This window comes from Berghia stephanieae, chromosome 5 (genome assembly GCF_034508935.2).
Source record: "Berghia stephanieae isolate SIO BIC M18660-M18661 chromosome 5, UCSD_Bste_1.3, whole genome shotgun sequence".
NCBI classification, from domain to species: Eukaryota; Metazoa; Mollusca; class Gastropoda; order Nudibranchia; family Aeolidiidae; genus Berghia; species Berghia stephanieae.
The window spans coordinates 83,677,100-83,697,099 of NC_088364.1; the positions used below are offsets into that span (position 1 = coordinate 83,677,100).

At 38.0% G+C, this 20,000-nt stretch overlaps 1 protein-coding gene across 2 annotated transcripts in view; it reads left to right on the forward strand.

Moving 5' to 3' along the window:
• LOC144973756 (uncharacterized) overlaps window positions 1-20,000 on the forward strand; it is a 173,547-nt gene that overhangs the window by 147,079 nt on the left and 6,468 nt on the right. For both annotated transcript variants that reach the window (XM_078916627.1, XM_078916628.1), the window contains 4 exons: window positions 5,659-5,703; window positions 11,428-11,537; window positions 17,549-17,722; window positions 19,232-19,385. In XM_078916627.1, the coding sequence (XP_078772753.1) occupies window positions 5,659-5,703; window positions 11,428-11,537; window positions 17,549-17,722; window positions 19,232-19,385 (483 nt within the window). The remainder of the gene's footprint in view (window positions 1-5,658; window positions 5,704-11,427; window positions 11,538-17,548; window positions 17,723-19,231; window positions 19,386-20,000) is intronic.

The following is a 20,000-nucleotide window of genomic DNA, read 5'->3' on the forward strand; positions in this document are numbered from 1 at the left end:
CAGATTATAAGGTGACGATCACTAAAAGAAAGTGAAAAGTTACTGGTTGTTTGAAGTGCTCACGGAAACACATTAATTACCCCTTTTGATTGTGCTGGTGTTGTTTACTTTCTTTTGATGGTCATTGCCGTAGCCTACATCGTGATGTCATTTTAGGGCTGTATCAGGTTGTGAGTTTACAAAGTCAGGCCGCGTTTACTCTAACAATAATAATAATAATAATAATAATAATAATAATAATAATAATAATAATAATAATAATGATAACTAATAATAATGATAACTAATAATAATAATAACAATAACAATAATAAGTAATAATAATAACAATAACAATAATAAGTAATAATAATAACAATAACAATAATAAGTAATAATAATAATAATAATAGTAATAATAATAAGTTAATTATTGTCCACAACAATGTTGAAACAGGTCCATCATTGAGTCCGGTTATCAGACCTGAAAATATTTTCACGTCGTTTATATGTAATTTATGTCTTAATTTACAAATTATGATCGTTGTCAAACCATAAGAATAAACCAATTTTAGTGAATTTAAAAGACAGAGGTATGCGTACAAGTGACGTAAAATAAATAATTATAGTTATCTTCCATCAATCCTAGTCATGAACGAATGGTTGGTTGTAATTCGAAATTGCTGTCTATGAAGTGATGTAAAACATACCGGAAGTAGTGTTGAAAAATGGACGCTTTGAGTATTTTTCACGGGATATATGAAAATAAATAAATTAAATAAAAATAAAATTCCCAGTATTCATCCTCAATGGGAAATGTGTCTTTAGGGTCTATTCCAAGTGGAGACTGGAATAACCCAGGCGTCAGCCGCAATGCAGCGCCGCAAAGTGAGCTGGGGAGAGGTGACTTGCTCAAGGCCACACAACGAGCCAGGTAGTCGAACTCGGTACCTTTTGGGTACGAAGCAAAGACCGTGCCGTTGAGCCACACAGCCCCTATAACGGTGCTTTAATTCATTCCCAAATTTCCAGTTCCCGATACCAAGGTTATAAAGTTCGTTTTATTTTTCAGGTGAGGATTAGGGTCGACAAAACGCAGAACGAAAAGGTTTCTTTCTATTTGTGTGTGTGAGTGTGTGTGTGTGTGTGTGTGTGTGTGTGTGTGTGTGTGTGTGTGTGTGTGTGTGACTGTGTGTATGAGTGTCCAAGTTAATTGAAGTAACTATTCCGATACTAGTAACCTTTCATATCAGATGTGATACATTACCACCGTTCTTGCTGCCACCTCGTGATTTTTGAAAGTATTTCACAAGTGTGAGTGTGTGTGTGACTGTGTGTGTATGTGTGTGTGTTATGTGTGTGTGTGACTGTGTGTATGTGAGTGTGTATGTGTGTGTGTGTATGTGTGTGTGTATGTGTGTGTGTATGTGTGTGTGTGTGTATGTGTATGTATGTCCAAGTTAATTGAAGTAACTATTCCGATACCAGTAACCTTTCATATCAGACGTGATAGATTACAACCGATCTTGCTGCCACCCCGTGATTATTGAAGCCATTTCACAAGTGTGTGGGTGTGTGAATTTGTGTGTATTGGTGTGACTGTGTGTGTGTGTGTGACTGTGTGTGTGTGTATGTGTGTGTGTGTGTATGTCCAAGTTAATTGAAGTAACGATTCCGATACCAGTAGGTAACCTTTCATATCAGACGTGATAGATTACCACCGATCTTGCTGCCACCCCGTGATTTTTGAAAGCATTTCACAAGTGTGAGTGTGTGTGTGTGTGTGTAGTGACTGTGTGTGTGTGTGTATGTGTGTGTGTATGTGTGTGTGTGTGTGTGTGACTGTGTATGTTCATATCAGATGTGATACATTACCACCGATCTTGCTGCCACCTCGTGATTATTGAAGGCATTTCACAAGTGTGGGTGTGTGTGAATTTGTGTGTGAGTGTGTGTGTGTGTGTGTGTGTGTATGTCCAAGTTAATTGAAGTAACTACTCCGATACCAGTAGGTAACCTTTCATATCAGACGTGATACATTACCACCGATCTTGCTGCCACCTCGTGATTATTGAAGGCATTTCACAAGTGTGGGTGTGTGTGAATTTGTGTGTGAGTGTGTGTGTGTGTGTGTGTGTGTGACTGTGTGTGTGTGTGTGTGAGTGTCCAAGTTAATTGAAGTAACTATTCCGATACTAGTAACCTTTCATATCAGATGTGATACATTTATTACAACCGATCTTGCTGCCACCCCGTGATTATTGAAGCCATTTCACAAGTGTGTGGGTGTGTGAATTTGTGTGTGTGTGTGTGTATGGGTGGGTGTGTGTGTGTGTATGGGTGGGTGTGTGAATTTGTGTATATGGGTGGGTGTGTTTGTTCGCTGTTCTTTTTATGCCTGTTTTGTTTTTTGGTTTGTTCGTTGTTGTAGTTTTTTGTTTGTTTGTTTGTTGTTTAACCCTTGTTTTGTTTTTGTTTTGTTTTTTGTTATTGTTTTTTTTTTTGCGGGGAGGGGGTGGGTGGGGGGGGGGTGCTGGAGATGTGTGTATAAAGCAATGCTTTCATATCTGACGATAGACACGTCTCCCAATCCACCAAACAGTGATGATGTGGTAGCTGGGTCTTATCTAAGATCAGACGGAACGTTTTGAGCGATAGGTTTGTGTGATTCATAGACTGGCAATCAATTGAAGACATTTTTTCTTTCAAAAATAATCTGTCTATTTTCAAAAATTCTGAAGAGTCGAAGATTACACGTTCTAATGGATTTGTTCTTACAATGGATTTCTCAATGATTGCACGTTGATTCGATGACATGTCAATGGACCGATCCTGTAATTGTCACCAAAATGCATCTCACAATTCATTTGGTTCATTTATGAATGAATACCTACGTTATGACTCTTAACTCTCTCCTTACCAGCTAGTTTTAGAATTTCCCCGAAAATTCACTACCAACCAACACAAGAATCGACTTTTCTTACTCAAACAAAAAAGTAATAAGTGAGCTCTACAGCACAGTGTTTAGTATAGATGTAATCAAAGCATTTCTTTACATTTTGTGATGTACAAGAGAAATCAAATTGTCTGTTGCATCGTGTGTAACGAATGTGACGATTTTTCTATAGGTGGTAAGGAGAGGGTTAAAATTTAAAAAAAAGCCTATCCAATCATTAGAAAAGCACATTCTGCAGACAAGGGTAGACGGCAAGAGAGGAAGAGATAGACCAACAAGAAGCTGGGAACAAGATATATGTGAATGGCTGGGAATGACAACTCAAGCAAGTAGACTGGCGGAAAACCGTAATCTGTTTCGCAAGAAAGTTCGGGAAGCAACGTCCTACGCAGGATCAGCTGAATAGATGATGATGATGATGATGATGATGATGATGATGATGATGATGATGATCCAATTGCTATGATAATATATTCCAATTTCACTATTTAAACCATGGGGAAAGCTCCAACCAACACCATGGCTCTGATAATTCCGAAACGCGTCTTTTGTTTTACTTTTGTTTTGTTTTTCTATTTTGTCTTTTGTGCGGCTATGTGGTCTAGTGTGTGGCATTCGCTTTCGGATCGGAAGGTCCTGGGTTCGAGCCTCTCTCTCAGCGCATAGTTGAGTCCTCGGAGAAGGCTCTTTACTTACATTCTCTCACCGTACTCAGGTGTAAAATGAGTACATGGCCGTTGTCTCTGTCAGAAAATAATTGTAATATCGCCTAAAAGGCGTCATGTCCCGTCCTACACGTTAAATGTTGCTGTTGGCCAATGACCCTTGTAAAGCGCTTTGAGCACGTTTAGTGGATATATATATATATATAAGCTATAGATAAGCTCAATTTTTTTTTAATTTTAATTTTTAATTAATTCTTTTTTTAAATAAAATAGAAATATCTATTTGGCTACAATTCATAAAAGTGATATTCGTGGTTCATCTAAATTCTCCACAGTCTATGTTTTGTTTGTTATGTCTTTCAGGAGCCATGACACATTTCTTATTGGTTGCCAATGTCAGAACGTGCTGTGGCGTCCCTGGTGACATGGCGGACCAGACCACAGTCCTGATTGTGTCGTGTTGTCTGTCGTACCAAACTAGTCAATTTGATGACGTGTGTGTGTGTGTGTGTGTGTGTGTGGGCAGATGATGATAAAAGGAGGGGGAAAAAGATGGGTTTTTAAATTTTTTTTGGTCACTCGCCGTCGTGCTATTCATAATTAGTAAGTTAACGATTTCGTCCCCCGAACCAAAACGACCGAGCAACGAACGAGGAATAAAACCAGGATCTGCTGTCCTCAGACGTTGTCACACGACGCCCGGTGCGAGAGTTTAACAAGAAGTTTAACTCATACACCGGGTATCGTGTGGCGACTGTCTGAGGACAGATCCTGGTTATAGTCGATCGTGTAGATTCGGGGATACGTGATCGTTAACTCCCTATTTTACCAATCGTAGAAAAACGACATTCTTTGTTTATTATTGAAGCCATTGATTGTTTCCAATGTGATTGTGCAATGGCGACACAATAATGACGTTTTCTCAAAACTTTCCACCATGAAATATTATAGACAGTTCTGTTTAGGATTATTTTTTTGTTAATATTTGTCGAATCGTGCTAGAAATAAAAGCGGTCGACAGTGCTATCTATGTTCATTCTGTCTTTTAATCCGCATGAAACTGGGTTTATATTTTACACAGTCCTAGGCACATGCACAGCGTCGTATTGGACGAGAATCATTTTGTTATTCACAACCCTTATTTGGGCATTTATTCACAGTCGATTCATCTCTAGATCTGCTGCACTCTTTTTACACCTGCGTACGGTGAAAGTAGTTGAGTCCTTGGAAAAGGCACTTTACTGACATTCGCTCACCGTACTCAGGTGTAAAATGAGTACCTGGCCGTTAACAGCGTTGTCTCTGTCGGAAAAAAAATTTTGTAATATCGCCTAACAGGCGTCATGCCTCGTTCTACATGTTGCTATTTGTCAAGGACTACTTGTAAAGCGCTTTGAGTACGTTTAGTGGATATTGCTCTATATAAAAGCTCAATTTTAATAAATTTTTAAACTAAACATTTCAATATTATGCTAGAAGTAACGCATTTCAGTATGAATTATCAATCTAAGATGTTACCTTTTTTTTTAAAGTCGCATTTAAGACTTTTTGATAAATTTAAGGTCATTTTAAACGATCTAAATTTGAGGTAGATTTCTCTGACCAAAATATTTTAAACTGCATCGCCTTTCTAAGAGACGTCTTCATATCAACCATTTTCTTGAATGTTGACGTCATCGTCCTGGTGTTATGAACCCGTCAGCTGACGAGATGAGTCAATGATATGGTCTTAAAATTACAAAAAAGACAACAGAAAAAGTTATCCCTGCCATAATAATATATATATTCATCATTACCTTTGAATGGTACTCATTCACAGCTGATTAAAGTTTGATAATGTGAGTGCTTTCCCTTGACGCCGAGTGGAGCGTGTGAGTTGAAAGGGTTTTTTATCCTTTATGTAAATCATCACGCCCCATTGCACGTGACTTTGACGAAATTCTAGATAATATTGTGTAATTCTTTGGACCACCAATGTCACTGAGTGCAAAATACACTCAATACATCAAGTTATTCAATCTAAACAGTTTTTTTCTTTTTTTCTTTCACTCTTGACAGGATGAGCGACAACAAGTGTTAACCACCAACGTCTTTATTGATCAGGTGAGTGTTCTATGGCTTTGTGGTCTGATGCTGTAACACTCGACTAGCAGCCATTCGGTCAAAGGTTTGAATCCTGCTCGGATTGACGCAAAGATAAGTGTTTGAAAATGGCTCTTTTCTTAAATGTTCTCACCGTACTCGGATGAAAAATGAGGTAGCGACCTTCCCCATTACAGCATTTTTCTCTGTCGAAAAGAGATCATAAGAGCGCCTTGCAGGCCGCATGTCCAGTCTCGCATGTTTAGTCACGTTGTTGGCTTGGGAGCCTTTGGAAAACGCTTTTACCATTTAGAGTTGATTTTGCGTTATAAAAAAAAGGATGAGGAGATCGAGGAGGACGAGGAGGAAAATGACGATGATGATGATGATGATGATGATGATGATGATGATGATGATGATGATGATGATGATGCTGATGATGATAAAAGAGGAAAAGAAGAAGTATTTGAGTTTGAGTAAGAGCGGGAGAAATGTCTAATAGAGGATGACCAGGTTTACGGTAAAGAATAACACAACGATTATAGAGGAAGATGAAGAGAAATCTATATTTATCAAACCAATAATCTTATGTATTGATAATTTCCAACAACCAATAACAATATTAAACAACAGCATCATTCTTTATCGTCGTCAACAACAACAACAACAACGACAACAATAACAACAATAATAATAACAATAATAACAACGACGACAACAATAACAATAACAACAACAAAACAATAACAACCACAACAACAACAACAGCAATAACAACCACAACAACACTACGATACAAAGACAAAACATAGTTGTTGTTTTTTTCCATTTTTGTAAAAGAACATAAAATCATCCTTGAATTGATAGATTAAAACGGACCTCAACTTGTCACGTCTTAAAGGCTTAGACTTCTTGGTCGTTCTAAATTTGAAGACTTTTTTGACAAGTTGAGAGTCTGAGGCGTTGTAATCCATCATCATGTGACACACTGGCTAAAACTGGTATTGTGTGCGGGCAACGTATACATACATGCAGATCTGACATCCAAACGCAATTATGGGCCTAGTTTAACGTTGTTTTAATGGACAATATATTTTGCGTCATTTTTTTTTTGAGATTTCCATTACAACAGTGAGCCCATAATGAATTGGGTTATCGGACCTGCAAATAGGTGTACGTTGTGTGTGGGTAAAGCGGAGGCCGATCAGAGAAGATAAATTTATCGTCATTAGAAATACAGAAAGTTTAGAGTTTATTTCAATTTAAGATATTATGTTTATTGAATTATCATCCTTGAGCTTTTATATAGCGCAATATCCACTAAACGTGATCAAACGCTTTGCTCGCGGTGCCAAACAAGCAGCAACACTTAACATGTAAGACGAGACATGACGCATGTTTGGCGATAGTACAATTTTTTCCGACAGTTACTCATTTTACACCTTAGTACGGTAAGAGAATGTGAGTAAATAGCCTTTTCCAAGGACTCAACGGTGCGCCACTCAGAGCGGGACTCGAACCCATGACATTCCGATCCGAAGGCGATCGTCATCGCTACTCCTCAAAAAGCATCATCATATTTATATGTTTAAACTAAGTCTCATCATTTAGGCAATGGATCAAATGTTATGCATGATACCAGATAGAGACTGTGGTTACAGGAGTTTGACGTACAAAGTTTTCTGGCCAAAATGAGATATTGGTCCTTTCTTCTTTGGTTTGTATTTTTTTTTTTTTTTGTTTTTTTTTTTTTTTGTTTATTTCCTTGTTTTCCTGGGGGGGGGGGGGGGGGGGGGGCGGGGGTTGTGTGTGTTTTTTTCGGTTTTTTTGTTGTTTTATTTTGTTGTTGTTTTTTTTTTTTTTTTTTTTTTTTTTTGGGGGGGGGGTTATTTAATTAAAAACTTGTTCTTGTGGGAGGGAAGGCTTTTTAAAAATTATTTATTGTTGGCGTTTTTTGTTTGTTTGTTTTTTGTTTTGTTTTGTTTGTTTTTTTTTTTTGTTTTTTTTTTGGGGGGGGGGGGGGTTGGGGGATGGGGTTGTTTTGCCCTTGGTTTGGTTTTATTTTTTTATTTTTGGATGGGGGGTGTTGTTTTTGTTCAGTATTTTTCTTTAATCGAGCAGAACACGAAGTAAATAAGCCAAACGTAGCGTGGTCGATGAAATGCATCATGAAAGGAATGGGTAATAATATATTCCATGTTCATGATTGGTAGTTATGAACTGTAACTCAATAACATTTGTAGATCAAACCACATCTCGCTTTGATGCACCATTCATTACTCAGCATGGATCTATCAAAAAGCGGCAATGATGAGAACGTCCAAATATAAATACAATAAATGTTGTTTTATAGCATTGTTGTGAACATAACTTTTAGAGATGCATCGTTTATTGAATTGAACCCTCTGAAGGAAAAAAATGCTGGGTGGCTAGACTATATTTAAATTTCAATTAAACCCACACATAGTTTTATATCATCCCATTTCTCGATTAAAAGTAGTAGGATGTTGTTTATGTGTTTGATTACATATTATATATGATTTATAAACATTTGAGTGTATTCCTCTTAGTTGGGACCTGTGCTTGTGTCTGGGTGAGACTTTTAGGTGACCTCAAACTAAGTACTTTGATAATGTGCTATTGGAATCTACATCTGTTTCTTATTTGAACCAATTCCCTCTTTGTCTTACCTTTTCTTTTGTGCTTTAATTGTTATTCTAGAACTTTTTACTATCACATTTTCTTCCTTTTTACTGGCGCTGATATGACCTTAATGTGTTGCAAGCGCCGTAAAACCATTGAAAACAAACCAAATAAAGTAGTACCTTAGAGCCATTTGGTCCATGATGCATGGATTTATCCCGGTTTCTAATGCGTGAAACGGACAATAGCGTGTGATCAGCCTGGATCCCGGATCCACTCGGCCACCTCAAATCGGTACAGACTTTGCCCTACAGTTTTATCGAAGACATGTCACTAAACAAAATTGCCGGAATTTAAGTATTCTGATTTGTCATGGGCTGAAGATTAACTGGTTTTATCTCCACGTCTATACAAATTGCTTTAAAGTTTATTTTTGTTAACAACTGTATATAAACTTTAGCTATTCTTTTGTACATCAATTTTGAGCCAATTTCCTGATTTAAACAAAAAAAAAGAGCACGGTAGAGTTTCAGTTTGGTTTTTCTCTTTATTTTGTCACCTCTAATCCATACATTGGTGAGTTTACTGAGTGCGGCGTTTGATAGCTGTTTTCTTCTTTGTACATCCTCGGTGTCTCCAATTAGTGAGCCGACTTTCTTTGTTCTTTTCCATTCCTCTTTGTTCCTCGATATTGTTGTAAATTCGGTTTTATTGGCATTGACTTGGAGGTTATATTTCATACCAAACTGAAACTCTACCGTGCTCTTGTAAAACCGGTACTTCTGTATAACTGCGGCACTTGGGCGTTGACAAAATCCGAAGAAGAACATCTGGATGCCTTCCATCGCACACAGCTAAGAAGGGTACTGGACATCAAATACCCAAAAAAGAGTTCAAATGAATTACTCTATAAGATCACAAAAGAAAGACCAATCTCCTTTGACATTTTACAACAACGATGGCAACTTTTCGGTCACATACTACGCAGGGACAAAAACATACCAGCTAACAAAGCCATGTCGGGATACTTCCAAAAACACGGGAACCTTTTCAGAGGAAGACCGATTACAACACTCCCTGTGATCCTAAACAAAAACCTCACAACACTTGGACAAAGCATTAGTCTCATAACGGCAGGGGACCTTGAAAATCTGAGAACCCTAGCAGAGGACCGGCAATATTGGAGACACCTCACACAGGAAATACTGGAAACAGCCAAGGCGACCCGATCTTTCGGTCGAGACGCGAAAGGCATCTAAGTCAAGTAAGTCAAACAAAAAAATATTTGTCAGAAGAAGGCCTTTAAAATCTGATTTGTAAAATCTCAAAATATTCCAAAAGTGGAGATGGAAACAGTTAATCCTGAGTCAAGAAGGCTGTTTGAGAATAATCATTATGTTTGTGTGTGTGTATGTGTGTATGTGTGTGTGTGCGCGCGCATGTGCGTGTGCGCACACGCGTGAATTATAATCCGCAAGCAACCCGATATCTTGATTTACACCTTTTCTTTCCCATCCCGTGAGCCATCCAATCAACTATCTATTTACCATGCATACCTCCATTTCTACCCGTGAATTCCTCCCAATCAACTACTATCTATCTACCATACCTCCATCATTTCTACCCGTGAATTCCTCCCAATCAACTACTATCTATCTACCATACCTCCATCATTTCTACCAGTGAATTCCTCCCAATCAACTACTATCTATTTACCATACCTCCATCATTTCTACCCATGAATTCCTCCCAATCAACTACTATCTATCTACCATACCTCCATCATTTCTACCAGTGAATTCCTCCCAATCAACTACTATCTATTTACCATACCCCCATCATTTCTACCCGTGAATTCCTCCCAATCAAATACTATCTATCTACCATGCATCCATCATTTCTACCCGTGAATTCCTCCCAATCAACTACTATCTATCTATCTACCATACCTCCATCATTTCTACCCGTGAATTCCTCCCAATCAAATACTATCTATCTACCATGCATCCATCATTTCTACCCATGAATTCCTCCCAATCAACTACTATCTACCATACCTCCATCATTTCTACCCGTGAATTCCTCCCAATCAATTACTATCTATCTACCATACCTCCATCATTTCTACCCGTGAATTCCTCCCAATCAACTACTATCTATCTATCTACCATACCTCCATCATTTCTACCCGTGAATTCCTCCCAATCAACTACTATCTACCATACCCCCATCATTTCTACCCGTGAATTCCTTCCAATCAAATACTATCTATTACCATACCTTCATCATTTCTACCCGTGGATTCCTCCCAATCAACTACTATCTATCTACATTACCCCCATCATTTCTACCCGTGAATTCCTCCCAATCAACTACTATCTATCTACCATACCCCCATCATTTCTACCTGTGAATTCCTCCAAATCAACCTCTATCTATCCACCATACCCCCATCATTTCTACCCGTGAATTCCTCCCAAACAACTACTATCTATCCACCATACCCCCATCATTTCTACCCCTGAATTCCTCCCAATCAATGACTATCTATCCACCATACCTCCATCATTTCTACCCGTGAATTCCTCCCAATCAACGACTATCTATCTACCATACCCTCATCATTTCTACCCGTGAATTCCTCCCAATCAACGACTATCTATCTACCATACCCCCATCATTTCTACCCGTGAATTCCTCCCAATCAACTTCTATCTATCCACCATACCCCCATCATTTCTACCCATGAATTCCTCCCAATCAACTACTATCTATCCACCATACCTCCATCATTTCTACCCGTGAATTCCTCCCAATCAACTACTATCTATCCACCATACCTCCATCATTTCTACCCCCGAATTCCTCCCAATCAACTACTATCTATCTACCACACCTCCATCATTTCTACCCGTGAATTCCTCCCAATCAACTACTATCTATCTACCATACCTCCATCATTTCTACCCGTGAATTCCTCCCAATCAACTACTATCTATCTACCATACCTCCATCATTTCTACCCGTGAATTCCTCCCAATCAACTTCTATCTATCTACCACACCTCCATCATTTCTACCCGTGAATTCCTCCCATCCACAGACATGGATAGACTCGGCCCTTGCCTGGAACGCCTCGGAGTTCAGTGACGTCACTTCCTTACGCATACCCGTCGACCTGATCTGGAAACCCGATACTTTCATCTACAACAAGTAACTAGTTCTCACTTATTAAAAAATCACCTTTTATATAGCGCAATATCCAATAAATGTGCTCAAAGCACAGTAACATTTAATATTTAGGACGGGACATGACGCCTGTTAGGCGATATTACAATTTTTTTAGGACAGAGACAACGCTGTTATCGGCCAGATACTCATTTTAGACTTGAGTACGGTGAGAGAATGTGAGTAAAGAACGATCTCCAAGGACTCAACTATGCGCCGAGCGAGGCTCGAACCTATTACCTTCCGATCCGAAAGCGAGTGTCATACCACAAGACCACATAGCCGCACGATATTTGATAGATTTGATTTGCTTTGTGATCTACAAGAGATGAAATGAGTAGGATACTACCAGAAGACAATAGAGAATACAAAAATTTTCACGGTGGTGATGGGGGTTTGAACCCGCGACCTTACTGGCCGGTGAGAGCGTGACTCTACCGTATGAGCTATCCACGATCTAGCAGTGTAGCGCTCGACTTGAAACGTGCAGATCAAAACCAAATTGTCGGAATTTAAGTAATCTAATTAAAAGAAGTCTCTATTAACCCTCACCTTACCACCCATAGGAAAATCGTCACATTCGTTGCGATGCAACAGACAATTTTCTCATTCTGATTTCTCTTCTAAATCACAAAATGTAAAGAAATTCTTTGATTACATCTATACTAAACACTGTGTTGTAGTTGTAGAGTTCACGTGTTACATTTTTGTTTGAGTAAGAAAAGTCTATTCTTGCGTTGGATTGGAGTGAATTTTCGGTGAAAATTCTAAACAAAGCTGGTAAGGAGAGAGTTAAACGAACTCCCAAATGCTTTACATCTTCCTACACATCTTTTCCCCCCATAGGAAGCGTGATCGTCTACAAAACCCCGAAAGAGCAGTTCCTTGGGTGTTTGTTTGTTTGTTTGTTTGTTTTTTCTTTCTCAAACACATCTGGGGTCCTAGTTAAGATGGTTATCAGCTGTAAATGGCGGCCAAGATCCGGTGTCTGTTTTTCTGAGATAGATCCGGAACACCAGACGAGATAAAAAAAAAAGACTTTGGTGTTAAAATGAAGGTTGGGACTACTAGAAATTTCTACAAAGACAGAAAAAAAAAAAAGAAAGCAAATATTGGCAATTTGTCTGGATCCACCATTAGTGGAAAGAATGGAAAGCCAAAAGGTAGAACCTTTGGATGAGCGAAATCAAGTTGAGGGCGTAGCGATCTAGACACTTACCACTGTAGTGTGCCTCGGGGCGATTGGTGAAGTCTGTGTTAACGACAACGAGAACTGGCGATACGAAACAAAATCGATTTGGAATCGGGACGGACGTCAAGAGTCAAGAAAACGCCGTTTGACGGTTAATGGGGTCGATCTTTATTCAGCCTTTCTTTCCCCCGGACGCATTTATCACGTGACAAATGTTGCTGCTCAACAATTGCTCCTTTCTTTTGTTGGGCACATTGATTTGTTTATAAAGCTGAGGTTGTGGAAAGAAAAACAGAAAAAAAAACTCTATTCATGTCCCAAGCAATAAACTGACCATTAATGGTCGTCTTGCCATTTCTAAAAGAGACGATTACATCATAATGACTGCAATGGTAACCACAGATGTGACCAATCCTCTCCAAACGGTACGGTGTCGGGGTGAACCCAATCCTTATTATTAAACTGTCAGCTTGATTTATAACATTTGAGACAAGACAAATGCCGACATTGAGGAAAGTGAGTTTTAATTATTCAACTTCGAAATAAATATTTTTAAAATCTCAGCCATTTTGACTTTATATATATTTTATGCTCAACTTTTTTTCCATCGAGTTTACTTGGACATGCTACCAAATTGACGCGAGGGGTCACATATTTGTCGCAAAAGAACTAAAGTTGAAAGGAAAGAAAAAGGAATGGTCCTAAAAGGATAACAGCGCCATTATGTGAAAGAAGGGGGTGGGTGTAAGAAGTATATCTCATGAGATCAATTTTCCTCAATTTACATCGAAAACTTGCCTATAATAATAATACATGGCATTTATATCGCGCATTTTCATCAATTTGTGATGCTCAATGCACGTTACAAATAAATATACACAATTTACTTATATAAAATGTATACCACAATGATATCAATAGCAGCAGTGTATTTAATATTGTATCAATATCATGAAAATATAACGGTAAAAAGGTATCTAGTGCTTTAACAATGGTTTAAAACTATTAATAGATGTTGCTTCTCTTATCCTTCTGGACAGGTCATTACACACAAGGGGCCCAGTGTGGGTAAAGGAAAGGCCGCCGCAAAATTTAAAATTATAATTATTTATAAGAGTAAGCTTCGTTTTGTCTGTCGAGGATCGTAAATTCCTATTTGATACATGTATTATTTCTAACATGCTTTTAATGTCGTTAGGTGCTTCATCATTTAGGTTTTTAAAACAAAACAGATCAAAATAGCTTAAGCTTAGACTTAGAAGAAAGGAAAAGGAACAATTCTAAAATGATAACATACGAGTAACAAGAAATGAAGTGATTAGGAAAAAGCCAGAAGACAACAGAGAATAAAAACTTCGCGGCAACGATGGGGCTCGAACCCGCGACTTTCTGGTACGACAACTCCACCTGGCCGAGGAGATCGTGACTCTACCGTACATACTAGTAGCGACATGAAGTGAAATGAGTTTGGATGTACGAAATTAATTTCAATAGATCGATTTTCTTCCACTTCAAACAATTATTGTTTATAACCAGTAATTTTGACTCTAGTGTTCAACTTCTTTCATCAAGTGTTAACCGTCATAATGAAATGACGACGCGGTTTTGCAGCAAAGAGCTCAATCTTAGAGGAAAGGAGAAGGAATAAAAATGCAAAATGAGGGTGGTTGTAAAAAATGGTTTTATTAGATATCACTGTCTCGTAATAATGAAATCAAGAGTGGGGGGGGGGGGGTATTTATATCAAGATAGCCCAGTGGTATCTCTTTAACAGTGTTTAATTGTGGAATATAAGTGCAATCTCTCCAATAGCGGGCAGGGAGGTACATACTGTGTCTTCTATCCCCTTATCTGTTTTCCAACATGCTTTCTGTCTTTGTCTTGGAATGAGATTACTTGGTTTTTTCCTGGCCCTGGTCTGAGTCCTGGCTGGGAGGGAAACAGTCAAATGCATAGTTATTGTTTTGGGAGATGATATTTTTTTCCTTGTAATCATCTCTCTGTTATTTATTATTATATTTGTTATTTTTAATGTATAATGTAAGCATTTGAGTGTGTTCCTCTTTGTTGGATTCTGTTCTTGTGTCCGGATGAGACTTATAGGTGATCTCAAACTAACTACATTGGTAGTATGCTCTTGGAATCTACATCTGATCCCTTATAGTTCCCAGTTCCCCTTTGTCCTACTTTCTCTTGACTGCTTTAATTGTAATTCTAGAACTTTTTACTATCACATTTTCTTCCTTTTTACTGGCGCTGATATGACCTTAATGTGTTGCAAGCGCCGTAAAATCCTTTAAAAAACAAATATTAAGTGCAATCTACAGCACCATTGGTCAATAAAATATGTGTCAAAGGAAAGACTGAAAGCGGCTATGTGGTCTAGTGGTATTACACTCACTTTCGGATCGGAAAGTCCTGGGTTCGAGCCTCGCTCGGCGCATAGTTGAGTCCTTGGAAAAGGCACTTTACTCGCATAACCTGAGTTTAAAGTGTGCTTCAACTCAGTAATTATCTGATGAACCAATTTTAACGTCAATTCGCGCCTTTTGGATAATGATATTAGGCATGTAATTCTAAAACCTCTCATAGTGGGCTGGGAGGCGCTTACTATGTCTTCTATCCCCCTATATCTGCTTTCCAATTTGCGTCTATCTTTGTCTTGGAATGAGATTACTTAGTTTTGACCCGGCCCTGGCCAGAGTCCTTGGCTGGGAGGGAAACAGTCAAATGTATAGTTATAGTTTTGTTTTTCCTTGTAAATAATAATTCTGTTATCTGATATTTGTTGTTTTGAATTTATATTGTAAATATTTGAGTATATTCCTCTTAGTGGGATCCTGTGCTTGTGTCTGGATGAGACATTTAGGGAATCTCAAACTATGCAAAATCATAGACTGCTGTTGGAATCTACATCTAATCTGTTCCCTATTTGTACCATTCCCCTTTGTCTTACTTTTCATGTGTGCTTTAAATTATAAATCTTTATTTTTTTTTTATCTATCCCATTTTCTTCCTTTTTACTGGCGCTGAAATGACCAAAATGAGTTACAAGCGGCGTAAAACCCTTAAAAACATTTTTATAAGAGACAAAAATGATAGAGAAAACAATGGTCTTGTAAACAAACAACAAATGAGATAATTATATGTTCTTACAAGCGTTTGCTCGACTGTTTACGTCCTAAATCGATTTTGTTTCGTATCATCAGTTCTCGGTAAACACATTGCAGTTGGAATCTTGTGAGGCCATCACAGGCATCACTCACGCCAGGCGCTTTCTCTCGTCGTATCGACCAAGCCAAGCGTAATAATTGCTGTTGCGACATGTTGTTCCAGGTCGATTGTCAGACACTTCGTCAAGCAGTTCTTCGTTATTGTGTGAGGCGGATCTATTTAGAGCTTTGACTGTCTTGCACAGAATATCCCAAACATAGTCTATGTGATACTCGTCTGCTAGAAACGGTGGACTGTGAAAAGTAATGTGAACAAAAATGAATATAACAACTTCAAAAAATAACAAAATACCAAACACGGAACGTTTTGGGCTCAAACCCCTTCTTCAGACAACAACAACAAAAAAAACAATAAAGTCATAAATACATTACTAAATTCCAGATTTTTATGAATATTAAGAAAGTTATGAGAAATTTAAAGATGTGTACTTTATTTTGACCTGCCTAATAAATAATCAAATGTATGTAATTTATGGACATCCAAAGCCTCTTAAGCAAAAATACACTTAGATATATGACCATGTTCTAATTCTGTACATACAATTAATTTAAAATAAAATTATGCCCTTCCGCTTCAACATCATAAAATATCGTCGCCTAGGCATTACATAAAGGAATATGTAAATAATTCATCAAACAAGATGTCTAATGACAACAGGAATCACACATGTTGTCCAAGTGAGCAAATTGGAGGTTAATGAAAAAAACGAAAGTGCCTGAAGCGGAGCTCGAACCCGGGACCTATCCGGGTCACAGTGCAATGCCTTAACCACTCGGCCACTTCGCCCCCGTACATAAGCATCTGAAATACATTTTCCCTTTTATTTATTTGTAGCCATAGCTATTGATTGTTGTTCTGATGCATCCCATCTAACCACACAATTTGCGATCTCCACTAATCTGTTTCTGAAGACAGTCTATGTATTAATCTGACTCGTTTGACATCTAAATTTCAGTGATGTTGTCTTTTTGGGCTACGGGTGGAACGTTTTGAACGAGAGGCTGTCATGAATAGAGGCAATGCGTTAAATCCCAAACTCGAACTCATTCAACTCCAAAATCAATTGAAAACACATTTCTTTTCCATCGTAGTGAATGTTTTTAACATCTATTTATTTTTATTAAATGATTTGATAACTGGATAGGGAAATCAAAAGGTGTTATTTTTTTAGTTGGAGTGATAACTGAAGTGTGCAGATTTAGGTTTAGAACGAATGAAGTTGGCATCACTCTTTGTTATTGTTTCAAGAACGCAATTTGGGTGATTAGTTCTCACTAAAATATGTCAATCATAATATGAACGTCTAAGGTTTCACATAGTTTTATGTGTTTTAAATGTTTAATTATAGTGTTGCATTCATTTAGTTACTTGTGGACATATTGTGCTTGTAGGAATCAATTTCCTGACTTGTATTTGTAGTAGAAAACACAACGTTAAAATAATAGAAATAATAGATCACTTATAATAATATGACATAGCGCCCCACACTATTAGCATAGGCTCAAAGTGCTTTAAATATCGATATAAATTAACAACAAAAACAGAGGTTTTACTTTCTTCATCCCTAAAGCGCAGATAACGGCTCGACTGGCTTCATCAGTGGAAAGTTCATTCAGATCCGCCATGACGGAGCAGTGACGTGGCCGGTGCCGGTGAGGTTGAGGAGCTCTTGTGTCGTGAAGATAGCATACTTCCCATTTGATTATCAACGATGCTTGGTGCGATTTGGGTCGTGGATCTATAGGTTTGTAGTTTTCCATTCATGGAGGATAAATGGGGTTATGTGGTCTTGTGGTATGACACTCGCTTTCGGATCGGAAGTTCCTAGATTCGAGCCTCGCTCGGCGCATAGTTGAGTCCTTGGAAAAGGCTCTTTACTCTCATTCTCTCACCGTACTCAGGTGTAAAATGAGTACCTGGCCGTTAACAGCGTTGTCTGTGTCCAAAAATAAATGTGTAATATCGCCTAAAAAGCGTCTTGTAATTTTCTACATGGTGGTCTGGGGCCTCTTGTAAAATGCTTTGAGCACCTTGAGTTGATATAGCGCTATATAAAAACTCGAGTATTTAAATGAAAAAGCTTTCTTGGAGTGAAGATAAATAGGCCCAACTCTAATTGCCTGTGACTATTTCTGTCGTTGGAAAAAATATTTTGAAAATGGCAAGTCCCTGTAAAAAAAATTGATGCACGTTGTATCTAAATCTAGATAGTATTTTTTTTAATATTCTTGAAAGAATCAATTTTCATATCACTGTAAATTATGGACATTATCAGATTTTGCTATATAATTGCACATTATAGGGTAACCCTGGCATTCTTTGTAAAAGATACCATGCGTGCTATGAATGCCCAGTCTTCACTTTAAAACTGTATTTTGATCAGTTTTAATAATAATAATAATAATAATAATAATAATAATAATAATAATAATAATAATAATAATAATAATAATAATAATAATAATAATAATAATAATAATAATAATAATAATAATAATAATAATAATAATAATAATAAATATAATAATAATAATAAATGTTAGATTAAGTATATATGAGGGATGTTTATAGTAGATGCTTACACTTAGTCATTTAGAATTTTGAATTCGTTCCCAATGCGCACACCACGAAAAGTCGCTTTATGATTGGGAACTCAACTAGAACTCTAAACGCACGATTACAAGAATACTATGGATGGCAAACAAATATTCAAATATAAGACGCAATATCTAGTGTCATAAATACATTTGTATTCATCTTCCATGGCTGGGTTAGAATGGGCAACACGGGACTTTTCCAATGTGCACTAATTAAATATATGCACGGTTGAAATGCACTTATCACCCGGTAAATGGTGTGGGCGAGAGGCACTTAACGCCTCGGGTGTAGACCTTCAATGACCCTCACACTGTGTTCACGTCCAGGCCAGGCGATGGAGCGCCGGTGTACCACGCGAGAAAGACTCTACCAAAAAAAAGACTCTAGAGTTAAATTGGCGTACGCGAGGCACACTTTAGAGTCAGTCTCGCGGCCGCGAGGCTAACTCTAGAGTCTGTCTCGCGTACGCCAATTTAACTCTAGAGTCTTTTTGGCGATAGAGTCATTCTGGCGTGCTACACCGGTGTCAATTCTTGCTTTCAGACGGTGTCTTATATTCATACAACTTATTCTTGCTCTTCTCTTCGAGCTACAAAATATCTGAGCTCTCGCCTGCTTTACATTTTGGACAGTCATTTCATCTGCCTATTTCCAGTCACAAGTTCATGGACTACACGATCCGACCCAACGCTGTCAGCGTAGACTTGGCCACCTACGTCAACAACAGCGAATGGGAGCTCTTGTCTATGACGATGGAGAAGGACACGAACCGGAGATCCAGGAGTGACAACATCCATCCTTTCCTCACGGTAAATGAATTGCCTCTGTTGATTGTTGAGTCTGTTGAAAATGGGACAACCGTATTTGTGTTAAATACATGTCACATTGACCACTATGGTGGGAACATAAGTTATTTATATCTTGTTATATTGTCTGGTTGAGTCTATTGTTGCTGTTGTCGTGTTGTTGTTGATGATGATGATGATGATGATGATGATGATGATGAGGATGATGACGACGACGATGATGATGATGATGATGATGATGATGATGATGATGATGATGATGCTGATGATGATTATGATTGTTGTTAAGGTTATCGTCTTTGTCATTTTGGTGGTGGTGGCGGTGGTGGTGAGAGACGTTGTATGGTAGTCGTGATGGTGGTGATAATTGGATTCAATATTCTGATGTCACGTCGCCCAGCAACGGCGAGCAGCGTGGTTCTAAACAAAGAAAATTGGTACTTTTTATTCTTCATGCTGGCTAGAACTTTTCATATGTCATGTGATCAGAATGTATAAAAGTAGAAACATGATCATATTTATAATGATTTTCTCCTCTAGATACACTTTTATGCTCGTCGGAGAAGTATTTCAAAAAAGCGTCCGCCATTGTTCGGATAGTTTAGGGCCAGTTACTAA